General features: G+C 34.0%; 4 protein-coding genes across 5 annotated transcripts; 2 read left to right on the top strand and 2 right to left on the bottom strand.

Annotated features, from left to right (window-relative positions):
* Positions 1-27: 27 nt before the first annotated feature.
* On the top strand, positions 28-1,440 carry LOC117211473 (40S ribosomal protein S13). Its single transcript, XM_033455828.1, has 3 exons — positions 28-111; positions 592-719; positions 1,092-1,440. Exons 1-3 carry the CDS (start codon positions 89-91, stop codon positions 1,394-1,396), a joined length of 456 nt encoding a protein of 151 aa, XP_033311719.1. The 5' UTR covers positions 28-88; the 3' UTR covers positions 1,397-1,440.
* Positions 1,441-2,235: 795 nt separating this feature from the next.
* Positions 2,236-10,572, top strand: LOC117206343. The gene is made up of 9 exons (XM_033446011.1): positions 2,236-2,553; positions 7,586-7,720; positions 8,150-8,307; positions 8,516-8,747; positions 8,882-9,080; positions 9,166-9,404; positions 9,499-9,592; positions 9,721-9,939; positions 10,109-10,572. Exons 2-9 carry the CDS (start codon positions 7,610-7,612, stop codon positions 10,222-10,224), a joined length of 1,368 nt encoding a protein of 455 aa, XP_033301902.1. The 5' UTR covers positions 2,236-2,553; positions 7,586-7,609; the 3' UTR covers positions 10,225-10,572.
* LOC117209748 (protein saal1) lies at positions 10,527-13,721 on the bottom strand. Of its 2 annotated transcripts, none has more exons than XM_033452497.1 (7): positions 13,468-13,721; positions 13,148-13,341; positions 12,610-12,765; positions 11,849-12,110; positions 11,639-11,749; positions 11,195-11,551; positions 10,527-11,118 (listed from the first exon to the last, which is right to left on the bottom strand). In XM_033452497.1, the coding sequence occupies exons 2-7, from the start codon at positions 13,310-13,312 to the stop codon at positions 10,895-10,897; spliced, it is 1,275 nt and encodes a 424-aa protein (XP_033308388.1). In that variant the 5' UTR covers positions 13,313-13,341; positions 13,468-13,721; the 3' UTR covers positions 10,527-10,894. The 2 variants fall into 2 exon arrangements, with proteins under 2 accessions (XP_033308388.1, XP_033309250.1); XM_033453359.1 differs by having other exon boundaries at positions 13,506-13,721.
* A 227-nt stretch (positions 13,722-13,948) lies between these two features.
* LOC117210812 (kynurenine/alpha-aminoadipate aminotransferase, mitochondrial-like) lies at positions 13,949-16,788 on the bottom strand. Its single transcript, XM_033454590.1, has 8 exons — positions 16,496-16,788; positions 16,139-16,304; positions 15,552-15,738; positions 15,271-15,387; positions 14,839-15,162; positions 14,626-14,752; positions 14,307-14,515; positions 13,949-14,123 (listed from the first exon to the last, which is right to left on the bottom strand). Exons 1-8 carry the CDS (start codon positions 16,560-16,562, stop codon positions 14,076-14,078), a joined length of 1,245 nt encoding a protein of 414 aa, XP_033310481.1. The 5' UTR covers positions 16,563-16,788; the 3' UTR covers positions 13,949-14,075.
* Between the last annotated feature and the right edge of the window lie 1,026 nt (positions 16,789-17,814).

Here is a 17,814-nt window from a genome sequence, read left to right as displayed (position 1 = left end):
CGGGCAAATTTTAAATTGTTTTGTAACTCTACCACCCGACTGAGTTACAAGAGCGTTACTGTCTTTTGTAGACGAAAAGTACGCAAAGATGGGTCGTATGCACGCACCAGGGTAAAGTTAATTAAATTGCAGTGTAATTTATTATTACATTCAATAGCTATATATAAAAGTTATCTTTTCTTGAATACCTTTTAATGTTTTCTGCTACTATAATACAATTTTATAAAGTTCTAGCATAAATAATTGACACAGCAGTGTCTTCTTAACGGCCATGTGATCCTTATTTAAAGTAGTAATAATCACATTCTTTTGAGACAGTTTATCCGTTTTGTTATATGTTAATCATGTTTATGATAGTTTAAAATTTGGAATTGAGAAGATGTTGCTTTCTGTGTACAAGCTTTTCATATCCTCTGTCCTTTTGTATACATAACCTCAAATTGTCCCCTTTAAATACTTGAATATCTTTTAAAGGAATTATTTAATAGTATTTTTCTTGACTGATATTATCTCTGCTTAGATATAGTTGATTTGCTAACAGATAATTTTTATTAAAAGGTATTTCAATAACAAAAATTAATAATATTACAGAAAGGGTATATCCCAGTCAGCGTTGCCCTATAGACGGAGCGTTCCAACATGGTTAAAACTTACACCAGAGGATTGTAAAGACTTAATTTACAAACTAGCTAAAAAGGGGCATACTCCGTCTCAAATTGGTAATGTTTTATTTTATTTGATACAGTTGGTTTATCGAATATTCTAAAATTTACATCTGCACATTAATATATTATATTTGTCATAATACAAATTACGCCTTTATTTCTCTTATATCTCATTTATCGACATTTGTACAAATTTAGCGTATTTTAAGCAAATTGATTAAGACTCGACGTTTCGATCGTTGTTTCTTATCAATAATTTGCGATAGTAAAAACGGTGACTTTTGAGATGGTAATGGCATTTTGTCATGCTATTATAGGTACTTACCAACAGCTAAAAGTTAAATTTATTAAATTTTTTCATTTGTTCAAGAATACAATATTTGTACATGTCGGAGTAACGACTAAACAAATAATCGAATCTTGTAGGTGTGATTCTTAGAGATTCTCATGGAGTGGCACAGGTGCGTTTTCGCACTGGAAACAAGATTCTCAGGATCGTCAAAAGTCTGGGGCTTGCTCCAGACTTACCGGAGGATCTGTACTATTTAATAAAAAAAGCAGTTGCTATCAGAAAACATTTGGAAAGAAATCGCAAGGATAAAGATAGCAAGTTTAGATTGATTCTCGTGGAGTCTCGAATCCATCGGCTTGCTAGATATTATAAATCAAAGGGAACGCTTCCAGCAAACTGGAAGTACGAGAGCTCAACTGCTAGCGCTCTTGTTGCTTAATTATTTCTACGTATCTCTTAACAAAATAAAAATTTAAATACACATTGCTCGTGTTTTACTAAATACAATCCACTGCAAAATCTCTATTCCCGTTTATGTATTGGGTTGACAACTAAGTGATCGCGGTTTTTGTCATTAGGTGGTATCGGATAAAATCCGCGATCACTTAGTTGCCAACCGAATATATTCAGTTTAACGTTTAATATATAGTTAGTTGGATGAAAATGAAAAACAGTATCACATCGTGACATAATCATCAAAAACATAAGGTGTAATATCATTTATAATAAGTAATGGGACACTAGTCCGTTGGCATACAAAGAGGTGTGCGTTACGTTATCTGTTTATTATGTCACTGTATACAATAAACGTATGGAGTTTCATTTTACTCGTGCGTTAAGATATTATTAGAAAAAAATTAAGATAATTTAAATAGAACACGGATATACATTAGTGTATATATATATGTATATATATATATATATTAACGTAGTATCGATGTTTCGTTAGTATTTTGCAGCCTAGCTTAGAGTAGTAACAGAAATAGTAGTTAAAAAACTTGATTTAGTAACATTTAACGATAAATGTAAATGAATATTCAGTTATTTTTACTTCAAGGTAAATATAATTAATTTAAAATGTATAAAAGATATAAATGTACTCGGAGAGTAGTATATGGATATAAAGTAAAATAAGATAAGTGGATATTGCGATCTATTGTTCGCATTCGAGGTCACTCGAAGCCATCGCTTCTACTGTCCCAATTCAGGCCCATGTAGCACGAAGAGGGGTCCATGAAGAGACTAATACCGCGCATGCGTGGCCTTCGTCCTCGACTTGTCTCGAGGACAGCGCATGCGTTCACCAAGATGGCGGATAGGTTCTCACTCTTCAGTGGGCAAAGCTCTTTCAAAGCTGCGCCATATTAAAAAACTTGGATAAATTTTCTCGGGTTTTTAATCGATCTAAAGATACCATTTACGTTAAAATATTTCTTGTCCGTTTCTTTCATTTTATCGAAGTGAGATAAACAGACTGCGAGCGTGAATCCCGCGGTTTCAGGAAGTGAATTATGGGTAATGGAGAAGACGCGAGTGCCTTTGACGTTTACGAACCATATTGAAAGGCATTTGGAAAAGTTTTGTTACCAAAGAAAGGTATGCAGATTAACAAAATGAAAAGATATGTTTTTAAATAGCCTTAACAGATATCTTCGGTTTCGTAGCAACTAGATTTTAGATACTAATGTCCATTGTTATATATCATCGTTCGAGTAATTTAAATGCTGCTCGTGCAAATGATTTTGCGTTGTTTTTTAAATTAATTGGCAAAGTTGAAATTACACGTGTCACAATCTTTCATCGTCTTAGAGCTCAAAATTAAGATTAATAATTGGGAAGTCGAACGATTCGCGTAAAAGATACTATACATTTTTTAGATACTCGTGAACTGTACGAAGGTATATAACATATGGGATTTATTAGTTGACATGTGCGAACGTCTTTATAGTTGGAAGATTTTTTTTCAAAAAGAAAATCTGTTTTTTTATTTTGTTAAAATTAAAAAGATTCGTTTAATCGAATATACGTAATCGAGCACTGTGATTCTAAGTATGAAATGTTTCTATCGATGTTACGTTAATATCTTACGAGATTGAAATAATCGAATAGAAAAAGGAAGATATAACGAGAAAGATTATAGAATTAGAACGATAGCCATTATATATTAAATTATAAATCTTTTAGATGAAAATAATATATACCGAACATTGCTTTAGTAAGATTCTCCATTACCCGGAGATTTTAGACTATTCGATTATTCGACCATTAACAAAAGTGAAAGTCCCTTGCCATTGGAGAGATATTTTCATAATAAAGATTAAAGATTACACGATAATCTATTACCATTGAAACAGATTTTTCAAATATTTCTCATTTAAATATTACGTCGCTTATTAATAACGCTTCTTTGTTACTAATTCTCTTTAAATGGTTCTGACATTTCTAATAAAATGGCGTAGAATTTTGTAATATTTTATTGTTTTTCAAATAACGACACTCGAAATGTATATTAATCGATATCGTAAGTACGCGACGATATGTTACTTTTGTATTCTAATATTTTTATACATCTGAAAATATCGTTCGGTCTTTAGAAGTATGCAAAGTAAGCAAACACGATAAAAATTAATCTTTATACATAGAACCGAAAATCTGCCGGTGTTTATCGCGAACATATTTAACAATCAGTGTTGCTGTATTTAAAATTTTAACGAATCAATGAATTCGTAATAATAACTATAGAGAAAGAAGTATTGCTTCGTACGTGTGTATATACACACACACACACACGCGCGCGCGCGCACACACGCACGCACGCACACACACACACACACACACACACACACACACACACACACACAGTATCTACACTCGTTATTAATAGCTGTACTTATAATCACGAGGATTTCTCAGTCACTTATCCGATCATCTATTTTATTCAGTTAATTACATACTCGAGTAATTATTAGTACAGAAATGCGATTGGCATGCAGAGTCAATGTCTGTATCAAGGATTCCCCAAATCTATTTTCGAAATTCTTTGCTTTATAAACATATATAATTGATTATTGATTATTATTGACTTGATTATTCGTTTATTTCACGCGGTACTGTTAACTGCGATAAAACCGAACGATTAGTAAGAAATTATAACGATATCGTAATATTATTAGAAGAGGAAGCGATTAAACTGGAAGAAATGAAAATGTCAAGCAACCAAAGAAACGCCTACTTGTCTGTTTTAAATGGAAAAAGGAATAGAAAAGAGAGGAAAAGCGTAATTTTCATACGTATGCGAATTTTATACGATAGATACGATAGGTAGGTATAGGTAGAAGGAGATTTCAACGCCTATATTAATAGGCGATGTCGCGACGCGTACATACCTAATACATACGTATATACGTATATAATATCTACTAAAATACGTCTATAATAAAATCTTCGATTTAGGTTCATTTATTCGTATCCTTTAGCTACAGACGTCCGTATTCTCGTTATTACTACAGTACTCTCGTGTTTACAGTATAGTTTTCGGATGATTTAATCGATCTACGTTATCGACGAATTTTATCCACCAAATCGACATTCGTATTCCCTTCTGAAGCTATCTGAAGCTATCTGAAGCTATCTGAAGCTATCTGAAGCTATCTGAAGCTATCTGAAGCTATCTGAAGCTGTTCGAAGTTATCCGAAGCTACGTCAAGCTACCCGAACAATTTGAAACAATTCTCTGGTAAATTATAACGAGTACTCTATAGTTAAGGGTTGTTTTAAATGTACTACGTGTCCGAAAGCTTATGAACCGGTGTACTGTACGTGATACCTACTTAAGCGTATATATATGTATATTCGCAGATACTTTCGTATGTACATACGTATATCATAGGTACGTACATGGCACACACGTATAACGTTTATATGCGCACGTACTTAGGTACGTCCGCGAAACGTGTTAAGGAACACGCATTTCGTATTCGATTCGTGCACGCCTTACGGCACGGCGCACATTCGTTCCTTTAAGCAGCGTGGAAAAACCGACACCGGCCGATACATTCTAAAAATGCTCAAAACTTCTCTCGCAACTTCTCTCGACACGCAACGATCTAAAGATGTTGCGGCTGCATAGTCGCCGCACGGCCCCGGTCAAGCGTTACGCTCCTTCGCAAATACGATCCGAATTTAGAAATACTTTTACCGAATATATTCGTCATGTTCTATATGCCGCGTTCCAGTACGACAACCACGTAATTGAATATCGTGGCACGAAAATAGGATATGCGCTACGTGGAAATATTTCGTTCATTTTTTTTTTCTTTTTTTATCCCATATGTAGGTTTCCTTGACTTTCAACCGGTACATGATTTTCGTTTATCTTTTTCCAAATCTTCGAGCATCTGCCGCAAAGACGTAGAATAACAAATAAACGGAAGAAGGTCGTTTAATCGATTTGTATATCACACTCTGTTCTACCATATATTCGATATCGATGATACGAACGAAAAGTAGAGAAAAATTGTATCCGTATTTCTTTAAGCGACACCTCTCCTACCCTACTACTACAGAAAAGAACAAGCATAGTATAATCGATGTTTCGCTGTGAATAATTATCGTATCGCAGCTACCGATAGCAATTTCAGTGCACCATTCTTTCGTTACTAGTACGATACTCCTTTACGTTACATCCTTACCTTTTATTTATCGATAACAATTAAATATAAAGAATAAAGAATCTCCAAGGATTACGTTCTCCATTGCCATTAAAAATAGAAATTGGTTTCTTCAAAAGCTCTTCAAAATTAGACTCGAATAATTTGAATACGCGCAACATCGATTCTCGAATAAATCACGTAAAACGTATTTGGACGCTAGCGACCTACGATCTTTACCAGAGGAACAACTTTCGATACGAATATTCCTTGGCTCGGTGTTCGAATTAACCGAAAGGAACGTGAAAGTGGAAAGAACACAGGACAATTTTTCTACCATCAAATATTACCATATAATTTTCTGCTATATAGGCCTACGTGCTAGTAGGTACAGCCAAATATGGCAACGTTATGGCGAGAAGTCGCGTTAATCTACATAGAGAATCGACGGAGATTTCATCGCGTACGACAAAGTGTAGCTGTCCGAAATATCTTTGCGATGCCCGACAGGGTATAACGACGACTTTAAGGAAGACGGGGAAAACGAAAGATCGTCGTGAAACGTGGCTCTCTTAGATAGCCACGAAAAAAGAAGAGAATGCAGTTGCAAAGGAAAACGAGATTAATACGAAATAATCTCTTTCTTCGACTTTTGGCCAAACGAAGAAGAGAGCAACAAAGTCAACTTTTTCGTTAAAAACAGAGGAGAGGAAGACGAAGAAGGAAAAGAAGATTAAAATATATAGACGATAAACTTTCCAACGATTTATGTCCGAGCGAAGCACCATGGAAAAAGGGTTTCGATTCCGCATAGAATTTCCCTGAAACTCCTGGCTTTCACTTCTCTCCGAAGAATGCGAAGGCTGAGCGCCGCCAGACCCGTACCAACTGCCCCCTTCACCAGCGTGCAATACGTTTAGACAATTTTTCAACATCGCCTCGGACAGAGTCGCTCGTCGCGCGTCTCGTCTTCCCCGCTTTTCATCCTTTCGAGAAGGTGAAAGACACGTCGCTTTTGCGAACGCGATTCAAATTCTCTTTCCTCGAAATGTTAACGACTCGGAATGACTAAAGAAACGTACGATTTTTCGCAACACGGTGTTACGCGACAAAGTGTAAGCGTAAGTTGCTTCTTCGATCTTCTTCTTTTTCTTCCTCTTCTTCATCTTCTTCTTTTTCCGTCTATCCCGAAAGAGAAAGGTTTATTTTCGGTATTCGACACGTGTGAATGTTTGTTAATGGAGTTACGTTAAAATAAATATCGGAAATCGGGTATAAACGGGTGGGACACGGTGGAAGAACGTAATTTCAAGATAAAATGTATAAACGTTTTGATCCAGTGAATTAATGAATCAACGACGAACAAGCAACTATAGACGTTTTTAAACGTATACGTCGTACGTCGTTCGATCGAAACATCGAAAATAATAAAAAACTAAATTACATTTACATGTCGCGTTTAAAAATTAAAAGTCACCAACTGTTACACTATAAAAACGTTAATTATTTAAACATTAATATGGAATAGTCGAGACAAGCGATTATCACTGTTTTATTTTCCAACTATATAACGATCGGCATGCATAATCGGGATGAATATGCGATTCAGATAATAACGTTTATTTAATCAGGTGAGGAGTTAAAGCGGGCAGCGTACTTATTACATCGCGTAGAAAGATTGCACGGTGAAAGTATCGGCTGTTTATATTTGCTCTTAAAAAATTGAATTATTGCTCGATAGTCTTTGTTACGTAACGACGATAACTTTCAAAGTTTAAATCTTCGCCGTGATTTCATCGATCATCGATCTTGTACATGGATAATGCGATATTCGCAACGAGTTTCAATAGCGATATAAAGACTATTTGCCAAATTCTCGCTAATTATACGAAGCAATTATAGCAGGATAACAATTTTAAGTATACGTGAAATTGCGCGTAACGCGAAATTTTAAAAAAGAAACGAATGTTTTCGCATAGATTGAGAGAGTGTTTCGGTGAAAAATGGTATCGAGGCGGAAGATTCTATCTCGATCGAGGGACAACCTCGTTGAAGCGCAATACGAGGATCAAGACGAGGAGGACGTGTGGTATAATCTTGATAAACTTTACAAGGTAAAGTAGTAATACACCCCATTGCTAATAATATAAAAGTGATATTCAATAATATTAATAGTAATAATAATAATTAAGTTACGTTAAGTTACAACCCGTTAAGTAGAACCGGTTAAGAAAAATTATCCTCTAACTTCGATTGCCCGTAACGTTGCAGAGCACTGTATCGGTCTTAAATGTTCTCTTGTTTATAGACGTAAGAGATAAAACGTTGGACACTGTTTAAGAACAAGTTGTTACAATTACACGTGTACGATATAAAAATTATATATGATTTCCCTTATCACAAGTAATTTTAATTTGACAAATTTTTCTCTCCTACAATTAGTTTCTACGAGATATTCAATTTGCTGGTTCGCTCTCTATACGACGTTATATCGAGGAAAAACACGTATACAACGATGGTATAACATTGATGTTTTATTTCAGGATCATATCCAAGAAGTACTGGACAAATGGAACCAAATCGACGACGAAATTTGGGCCAAGGTAATCGTTTTCGAAAGGAACCGCAGGGTAGCAAAAGCGTACGCCAGGGCACCTGTTCTCACGATTAATGGATCTAACGATGGATTCGATGGTTTCAGGTAAACGAACCGTATTACGATCTTTAAATGCCATCTTTTAAACAAAATTCCAAGTATCCTCAACGCGGTTAAACAGTTAACGAAGCGGATAAAAAAGTCTCGGTAGTAAAGTATATAAAACAAAAAAAAAAAGAAAAAAAAATGTATAGAAGGAAAGTTGTAGAGGAAACAACAAATTATTACGTTTTCTGCTCTTTGTGAAACATAGGATAGGATTGTGCGGTTTCGAAAATCCTATGAGGGATACGAAAACGGAAGAGGCGAAGAAACACATTAACCAAGGTGTAAAGATTAAAATGGACGAGCAAGGGAACATATTAATAAAAAGGTTGTGTAAAAATAACGTTTACATAAAGCCGACCAGTCAGGAAGACAACGCAATTGGAGCAGAAATTGCACGGAATTCTCAAGGAGCGTTAGAACATGAGAAACCGGGGAAAGTAAGCGTTCCACGATATATTTTGCTCCGATTCCTCAAACCCATCTTTTTCTTTCATTTCGCTTATACAGATACTATATACATAACAAATTTCTTTCCATGTTCTATCGTCGTTCTTTTTAAATCTGTTACCAGGTGTTCGATATGAATAAGTTTCAAACGAATCTTTCCCGGGAGACTCGAAGAGCATATCCGGACAGAAGAAGATTAGAAATGCAGTGTCTGAGCGCAATTGTTTTCGTCAAAACTGAACCAGACCTTCTTCAATGTCCCGTTTGGGTCCTCATTGTAAATGTTGTCGGTTTAGACATGTTGAAGTCCAAATTACCACCAGGTGTAGTGAATCAACGATTTTACCGATTGTTTCGTTCGACGTTTAACGTAAATCTGTGCTCGTACATAACGTACAAATAAATTAGTTCTAGCGTTACAAAGGCCCGTGGATATTAAAAATCGACCTAGGATACCGATTCCCGATGAAGATCCGTATAGTATAGCAGGAGTTTCATCTTCGATTGGAGTTTCCGAGGCGTTCCAGCAGGACCGAGAAGCTCGAGAACAGATCTACGCTCAATCAACGAGTAGTAGACAAAGAAGAGCCGAAAGGCCACCGAAACTACCGCCAAGGGAGAATATTTATAGTCATGACATACCTAAAGTAATTATATGTACACAATTTTTCATTCCACCGTTACCTTTTAATGTTACTTTAAAACAATGATATTTAATGATATTCATTTCACTCGTTTCAGCCTGATTATGACGACATAGAAGATGACTATGCTAGAAAACCTGTCATAACGAACGAGGACAAGAGAAATAGAAACGACGACAAAAAGAAATACGGTAAACTTTCGGTTCTTTAACAAATTATCGACGCATTTAAACCATTATTATGAATATTTAGACAAAAATGATAAGAGTTCTTCTCTTTTGAGAAACTAATAATCATACATATGTTCCTTTTTCAACAGACGATCCGTATTACTGCGGATTAAGAGCTCGTGTTCCTAACTTTGTAAAGATGGCGAAAAATAGTAAAGTCTCGACAAGAATGTACGCCAGACCTCCTAATCAAGCAACATATGCTGCTACCGGTTACGCTAGTAGCCAATCCTCTCAAATTTATGGCCATTTACCTGGCAATCGACCGCCAATTATGTATCACGCACGAAGCTTCGAAAGTGGACTTGGTATTGTAACATACTTTTGCAAAAATTCTGAAAAATTCCGAAAAATTCCGAAAAATTTCGAAAAATTCTGAAAAATTTAATATATAATAACAATCTAATCCAACGTATTAATCGATATATTAAAAAATAACTAACAAATTCCTCACTTTTCGTTTTTCTTTTTTCGCAGATTCAGATGGTAGAAACGAATCACCGTATAACCATATATATGGAAGGTTTCCTGTACCGACCAGAGGTGTAATTCCTCCTACACCCAGAGCGATGTATATCGGAGAGTGGGACTAAAAATAAAGAAAATTAACAAAAAGCAAGTTAGCATATAAACGAGTGAACTACAAGTTTCAAACGAGGACGAAACAATATCACCAAATGCAGGTATAATAGAACGTAAAAGACAGTTAAAAGAACCTTATGCATAAAAATGTATGCATTCGTTAAAAACGGAATAAAATAAAGACTACGCGCAACACATACAAATATAAGTAAATAATTAGCAACAGAAAGGACTAAAACGAGAGTGGAGTAGTTATAAAAAAGGAAGAACTAATCTTCCGTTTGTACCTATAAACTGTATATTGTTAATGTACTACTTGAAATACTCAAATTTTTATTGCAATAAAATTGTAGAACAATGCCAACTTTTATTTATACACCTTTGAGGAAGTATAAAGTTTTCTGATTAAAAGTGGTAAAAAACATTTTAATATAAAAAGAGAATATAAAGATATATAAAATTAATACAAAATTTTTGTCCAATCTAATACAATTTGTAGGATATGATAGGAGTTGTATACAACATGTAGAAGCAATTTCTTACAAAGGTGAAAAAAGATTCTTCATTTTATCAAATAATTAAAAAATCCAATCCTCGTGTCTTTGTCAAAGGTTGTAACAATAATTGCTTTCGTCGGTTAACTTAATCATTTTCTTTTCTCTATTATTCTAAACCCTCATTTTATTTGTTCGGTAATCCATTTATTATACTGATGATCTTTTCTGCAGGAATTTTTGATTTTAATAAATTTATCGTATGATCGATAACAGAGTCTTCGTTTATTTTCAAAATTTTTATAATTTCATCTGCAGAAGAGATTTTTGACACTTCGATCCAATATCCTACAAGATATTTTAGTAATTCTCCCATCGTTTCTTTCGAATCTTCTTCTTCTTCTTTCATTGCTGCAAAAAATAACCATAGTATATCTATAAATATCTATAGTATAGAAAGTCATTCATATATAACGATATAATTCACCTGTGTTGATGCTAACTATAATTTTTAAAACTGTTGCATCTATATCGACTGTCGAGTCTGCCCTTAAAAATCCTTTCCATCGAAAATCGAGAATCATTTCTGCACATCTATGAACGCAAGAAGCTTTGGTCTCATCCAAAGGATAAAGATTCCACGGATCGATAAAACTTGCTAAAATTCTTCGTAGAATCTCTACTGTTCTGTTTAAATTGTCTTCTTGCAAGATCTCTTGATGAATTTGATGTCCTTTTCGAACGATCGAAAACAACTCCAACCAATCTTCAAGATATTTTAAAGTCGAAGGTGAATAAGGTGCTTCGTCTTGAGGAAAAACTTCTTCGAAGGATTCCAACATTCCTACAAGTTTCAAATTTCTCGTTTGCCTTCTATCTCATACAGATGGATTGGATAATTTTTCGTTAAAAATATAATGAAATTTGGCACCTGGCAGAAAACTAGAAGATTCGAATAGCTCATCCAATAATGTTTTCCCAGATGAAAGATCGATCTCTGCCGAAGAACGCAAAAAACTTGTCGTTGCGATCAAAAGTTCCTCTGTAATAATTTATTTCGATCGGTATCAAATTCAAATTTCTATTTGTTTTTAATCTCATTATTACTACTGTTGCAAAGAGTAAGTATTACTGTAGTTACCGTTTGTGGAACTTTTTAAGATAAAAGGAACCACCTCCCTTAAAAACGTTGAATTTCTTAAATTAACTCTCCATTTTGATTCAGGATTGATTTGAATATTCCAAAGCGCAGAACGTAGAAGACGAAGTATTTGTACTAATGTAGCAGCGTCTTCGGAAGAAAGGAGGCGAAGAATCGTTTCAAGAAGCTCCTCTTTCTCTCCCAATATATCAAGCACTGACGGTTCGCAAGTCATATTGCCAATTATTCCCAAAATTATTTCCTATAAAAATAAGAATACTAAGAAGCTTTTACATATAATATAAAATGCGAAAGGAAATATAGTTTTTTGTTAGTAAAAAATTTACTATTGTGATTTATGGATTTTTAAAAGGAGGTTTAAAAATTTGTACAAAATAGGTTCAAAGTATTTTAATATACGGAAAGGATAAATAGAAAATAAAATTAAGAAATTCCAACTATTCGATTAGCGAGTAATTTTTACGACTTTGCGAGCGATTTATGACTTAAAAAAATTTAGATACATTATAAGCAAATAGCTTCTATTTATTAGCGTTTCGATTCAGTTATTTTAATTAGAAAATCATTAAGAACCATAAAGGATTCGATATATATAAAAGGAGTTTACGGTGTATAGAAATCAAGGGCTGCAAGTTCTTATAGTCTAGAAATCATGGAACTCTGGAAATGTTTTCTAAAATTTTTATTGAATAAATAAAATACAGATCTAAGAGATAAAATAATCTTGAAATAAATCGTACCGTAAATCTTGGTTCTTCGGATGAATTCAAAGCAAATTCTGCAATTTTAAGAAAATCATTATCTACAAGAAAGTTAACAATGTCTTTCTCTGCAGTCATATCCCATAACGTGCATAAGTCGTACTCCACTTTCTCGTTCCAGCCATCTTCGAAAACCTTTGCAATATTCAATTTATTTAAATTACTTTGAATATGCTCGTATAACAAATGTTAATATATAAGTATGTCTAAGTAGATATGTGTATGTTGTATAGATTAAACGCATAAATAATTTTGAAACTTTGAAAGTTGAAACTTTAAATATGTAACTTTGAAAGAGCTAAGACTGTTTGGTAAAACGAATGAATTTACAAAGTTTATTATAATTATTAAGACATAATATAGCTTATTTATATCGTCAAAATAAACATCTTTAATATAACAGAGATTTAGGTAATACCTTTCTTAAAACATGACTTATTGAAATTTAACAATGAAACATAGGAAATTAATACGAGCTTGAATCAAATGTAACTCAACTTAAGACTATGATACGTACCTTTGATATTGAAAGTAAAATATTGATTATCCATTTGCTGCTATAAAGAGTATCTCCTACAGTATCTCCTTTCAACTTTTTAATTTCGTCTTCTCCGATTTCTTGAGTTTCTAACAGTACGTTTGGTTCCACTTTGTCAGTTTCAGGTTCCTGAACCTCGCTCATTCTTCCTACTCGCTAAACCACTATTCTTTCTACAGTATTTTTTACGAATTATTATTGATTTTACAGATAGTTACATTAAGTTGATAATAATTTGAGCAAAGATATACTTAGAGAAATAATAATTTATCACAAATTATTCACTTTCTGGTACGAACTTGGCACAGCTGATCGATGTAAATGGAGATAACCTAACCGTTTTCGACACTTGCTGTTGCTTTAGCTTATTTAGTTAAACGAATTTTACTAATGTTTAGCCCTGCGATATTTTTCGTGTCATTCTCATCGCAGCCACCAGCGTAAATTCTAAATTGCGAATTCAAAATCATATCGATAACTCAAGATCGAATTCGATATCTACCAGTCACTGAAAACATAATATTCCAAGTGAAATATCGTACGAACCTTAAGGAAACCACACAACATTAGTGCGGATTTCTATTGAGATCTTACATGAATTTAGCTGCGAATTATAAAAAAGAATACATGTATGCCTCGTTTTTTTTTTTTATCTTATTGTATCGCAAATTAAAATTAAAAGAATTAAAAATAAAAAATTGCAAATTATATATCCATCTATAATGTATTATATCTGTCCTTTTTCCACGGGAAGATGAATTAAAATATTTAAAAGCTTGATATATAATATTTATTTTCTTAATGATTCACATTCTACAAATTACAAAAGAAGTACGAACTTAATTATAGCTGTAAAAGAAAAGACGAGAAGAAACATGAATAATATATTTCATCTCCGTTTCCAGTTCTACTTTCTTATCTCCTCGCGTATCAACGTAGCTAGCGTTGAAAGCGCCTGAAAAGAAAAGAACGACGTAATATAATTTTCACATAAGAATATGTGAAATATATAAACGATCTTGAATATATGAACAAATTAGTAGAAAAGTAGATATACCAGACGTTGGAAGAAGATTGACGCGATACTATAAATTATTAGGTGAATTAAATACAAAACGGAATCAAAGAAAACAAGAACCTTATCGATTTCTTGCGGTGTCGCGTAACTGTAGCATAGTCTGAGATGCTGTTCAGGTTTCGAGCGGTCGTAGTTAAACGCATGACCGGGAATAAGAAAAATCCCTTGGGAAATACACTTCATCCTTGCCAATTCCATTACATCTTTCGTTTTATTCACTTTTAGCCAAACGAACATCCCACCCTTTGGAACGTTCCATTCTGCCAATCCTAAAATATAAAAGATGCTTTTGTTTCGAGATAAAGAAAAAAAATACCAAGTTCAAAATTTTCGATTTTTAAAAAACGAAACCTTGCTGTAATTTGATATTATTATATACCGGTAAGATGTTTTTCCATCAAAGACAGCATAATGTCTCGTCTTTCGTGATAAAATTTCTGAATGTCGTTAAAATGTTGCCGTATCTTCTCCAGATCCCATACGTTTAGTAATTTGAACAGCAAAACCTGTAAAAATAATAATCATCGACGAAGGAAAATACTTTGATTTCCGTATGAAATATTCGTAATGTACGTAAGATTGTAAAAATTACTTGCGATAAAGAGGAAGCGTGAATATTTGTTGCTTCCATATGTGTAGTTAATTTTTTAATGACTTCTTTATGCGCTGTAACAACGCCTAATCTAAGACCGGCGCTTAGAATTTTGCTGAAAGAATCCAAACGTATTACACGTCCTTTGGTATCCAATTCGAGGAAGGTGGTAGGTTTCTTATCGACAAAATGGATAAAACAATAGGGATCGTCCTCGATGATTAAAAAGTTGTATGTATCAGCCAATTCGTAAACTTCCCTTCTTCGCGATTCCGTCAAAACTGTTCCCGTTGGATTGGCTCCTGTAGGATTCGCGTAAAGGACCTACGAAACAAGTTCATCCTTCTTTATATCCGAATATGGTAATACGTAGTAATATACGATCGATTACGTCAAATTATCTCTTGATTTTCAATTTTCTCTGCAACTCACTTTTGGCATTGGTTTACCACTGTCTCGTCTTTCTTCGCAAATTTTTCTTATATTTACCGGAATTATACCATCCCGATCTTGTGAAATTTCGATGAATTCTGGCATTAAAGGTGTGAGCTGAAGAAAAGACGAATAACGTTGAAGAGTTTAATAAAATAAAATCTATTAAAACAGCTTGAGAATATCGAGGTATTTAGTCTTAGTTAGAGGGAGATCGAAATCATAAAAAAAAAAAAAAAAAAAAAAAAATAAAAAAATAATAAACGAATGCGTAGATTTACCGCATTTAGAATTCCGTCGTAAGTCGGTGTTTGAACCATCACAGGATCGCCTGTTTCTAAAGTCATCTCGAAAATTTTGCTACACCCGTCCATCGATCCAGACGTGAAAAGTACGTCCCAGTCTTTGTATATCGGCTTGTGCCAATATTCTTGAAATTCTCGCATTTTTTTTAACAATGGCAAGTATCTTAAATGGAAAAATAAAAGAATGAAAAATGATGGAAGAAGTATACGATACTATTTATATATATAATATTATCGCATACTATACAGCATACTATACAGCATGAGCACTAGATGCACAACGATTAGTAAGCAAGAGAGAATAAGAGTGCAACGACATCGTTGTAATAGGTTATGGGCCTAAAGTACGAACGAAAGATTATTCTTATTGTACAGATTGTATTATCGTGTCTGCGAAATCATGGTACAGATAGTCGGATGACGATTGTGGGTGCAAAACCAAGTGGGGGGGAAAAAAAGGAGAACATTTTTTCGTTTTCGAGAGAATCGAGTGTGAAAATGCATCAAGTAGCCGTTGATAGAGTAAAGTATATTTTATCGTCGTTTCTTATTTTCTAAATTACCCTTGGGAAGGACCATATTGAAGAGACCAGGACAACTCTTCTCCGACGAGTTTTACTTTTGTTCCACCCTTGTACGTTACGGAGATATCCACGAAAGGAAATGTCTTTGTATTCGGCATTCCATTAGCTAGACTTATCGCATCTTTCGCTTCTATAAATCTCATCGCTGTGCCATGCAAAGATGTTATTTACATATGAATTATCTTTATAAATTATCGTTTCCAAGAGATACAGGATAGACAGAGTTTTACGAATTGTCTAATAAAATATCAGATATCGCAGACAATGTTATTATAACAGCGATGATAAAAACGATATTAATAAGAAATAAGATAGGAAAAAATCAAGAGTTCTTACCTAATTCACGAAGGATACTAGACTTTCGCCTTCTCGTGACATTCGTTAGAAACGTCGAAAAATCCATTATGAATTACGAACCACTGGTTAGTTTTTAATATTTGACCTTTGTTTCGGTTAATTTTTGTCGAAACGATAGGCGTCCAAGCGAGTCGAATAACTCCGGCTTTACCCAATTTAATCGAGTCAGATAAATTCGGTAAGTCGACAATTTCTAAATATTTTAAATTTATTATGAAATACGGGATCGATGGATACCGAGCGAGCGTGTCGAAAGTGATCGAGAGACTGGACTTCGGCACAACTATGGTTTTAACGAAACTCAGCCTGTTATTCATGCGGTGGGTTATCATCAGCTTACATTGTTGATACGTTACGATCGAAACGTTAGAAATCGGACCATTGTAATCGATGAAAATTTCCCTCAACCAGATATAAATCGATTATGGAATGGAAGAATATTTCACAAGAAAATAAATAAATTAATTATAGAAATGAAAAGATAAATGTATGGCGTAATTAAGTTTGTTCTTGCACTAATCGTAAACAGCGATATCATGGTGCGTTGGTAAATAGGAAGATAAGATGCGCGTAAAAAGAACAAAAATCATGGAGGATATCACTTCAACGTCTTATGTTCAACATGTATATTTTATTTCGTATCTGAAAAAATAGAGACACGGTAAAGAAAATGAGTATTCTACTATTATTCATCCATTGCAAAAAGGTTGTCGAGTAAGGATCGGAGAGATTATTGTTATAAACAGCGTAAGTCGAGTACATTCTCATTGTAAAATGTTGCTTGTAAGTTTGCAGGGATTCGGATGTAGAAAGAATTACTTTCATCGTTATCATCGTTACTCGGTCGTATCTCAATAACCATGCTGAAAAATCGAAATATTCAACGAAGAAGATTTACATCGAGTGAAAATCATAAAGGCATGGTTTTCGACGTAATCGTACGATTCTCGTACTTTTTTTACGGTATTCTTTCTTTCTTTCTTTCTTTCTTTCTTTCTTTCTTTCTTTCTTCGCCACGTCGTACATCAGCGAGTAACGAAGAAAATTCACAAAAAGAGAAATAAATATCTTAATCGAATATTCGAATACATCGATATCTTTCGCGGAGACTGCCTGATCATTTCGATAATGGGAAAGAAAAATTTGTAAATTTAACGGGAAGGCATGACGAAAGAAAGTGATAGTAGGAAACGGTGAAAGTTTTATTGTTCGTACACATCAGGAAGGATCTTTCTTTAAAACGTTACGAAAGACGATAGAACTTTTTTTTCCCTCTCGTGATCATGATTTTCATCATA

This window comes from Bombus bifarius, unplaced genomic scaffold, assembly GCF_011952205.1.
Source record: "Bombus bifarius isolate JDL3187 unplaced genomic scaffold, Bbif_JDL3187 scf7180000007964, whole genome shotgun sequence".
Classification (NCBI taxonomy): Eukaryota; Metazoa; Arthropoda; class Insecta; order Hymenoptera; family Apidae; genus Bombus; species Bombus bifarius.
This window is presented reverse-complemented; position numbering and strand designations above follow the sequence as displayed.

Excerpts from the sequence above, each read along its gene's own strand:
- LOC117211473 (XM_033455828.1), top strand. The coding sequence starts at position 89 with ATGGGTCGTATGCACGCACCAGG. Across the intron at positions 112-591 it reads GGTCGTATGCACGCACCAGG|AAAGGGTATATCCCAGTCAG; the intron begins GTAAAGTTAATT and ends ATAATATTACAG. Across the intron at positions 720-1,091 it reads GCATACTCCGTCTCAAATTG|GTGTGATTCTTAGAGATTCT; the intron begins GTAATGTTTTAT and ends CGAATCTTGTAG.
- LOC117206343 (XM_033446011.1), top strand. The coding sequence starts at position 7,610 with ATGGTATCGAGGCGGAAGATTCTATCTCGATCGAGGGACAACCTCGTT. Across the intron at positions 8,748-8,881 it reads AACATGAGAAACCGGGGAAA|GTGTTCGATATGAATAAGTT; the intron begins GTAAGCGTTCCA and ends ATCTGTTACCAG. Across the intron at positions 9,593-9,720 it reads CGACGACAAAAAGAAATACG|ACGATCCGTATTACTGCGGA; the intron begins GTAAACTTTCGG and ends CTTTTTCAACAG.
- LOC117209748 (XM_033452497.1), bottom strand. The coding sequence starts at position 13,312 with ATGAGCGAGGTTCAGGAACCTGAAACTGACAAAGTGGAACCAAACGTA. Across the intron at positions 12,766-13,147 it reads TTTTACTTTCAATATCAAAG|GTTTTCGAAGATGGCTGGAA; the intron begins GTACGTATCATA and ends AATATTGCAAAG. Across the intron at positions 11,750-11,848 it reads CTTAAAAAGTTCCACAAACG|AGGAACTTTTGATCGCAACG; the intron begins GTAACTACAGTA and ends AAATTATTACAG.
- LOC117210812 (XM_033454590.1), bottom strand. The coding sequence starts at position 16,562 with ATGGATTTTTCGACGTTTCTAACGAATGTCACGAGAAGGCGAAAGTCT. Across the intron at positions 15,163-15,270 it reads GTGGTAAACCAATGCCAAAA|GTCCTTTACGCGAATCCTAC; the intron begins GTGAGTTGCAGA and ends CTTGTTTCGTAG. Across the intron at positions 14,124-14,306 it reads CACCGCAAGAAATCGATAAG|GCGCTTTCAACGCTAGCTAC; the intron begins GTTCTTGTTTTC and ends TTTTCTTTTCAG.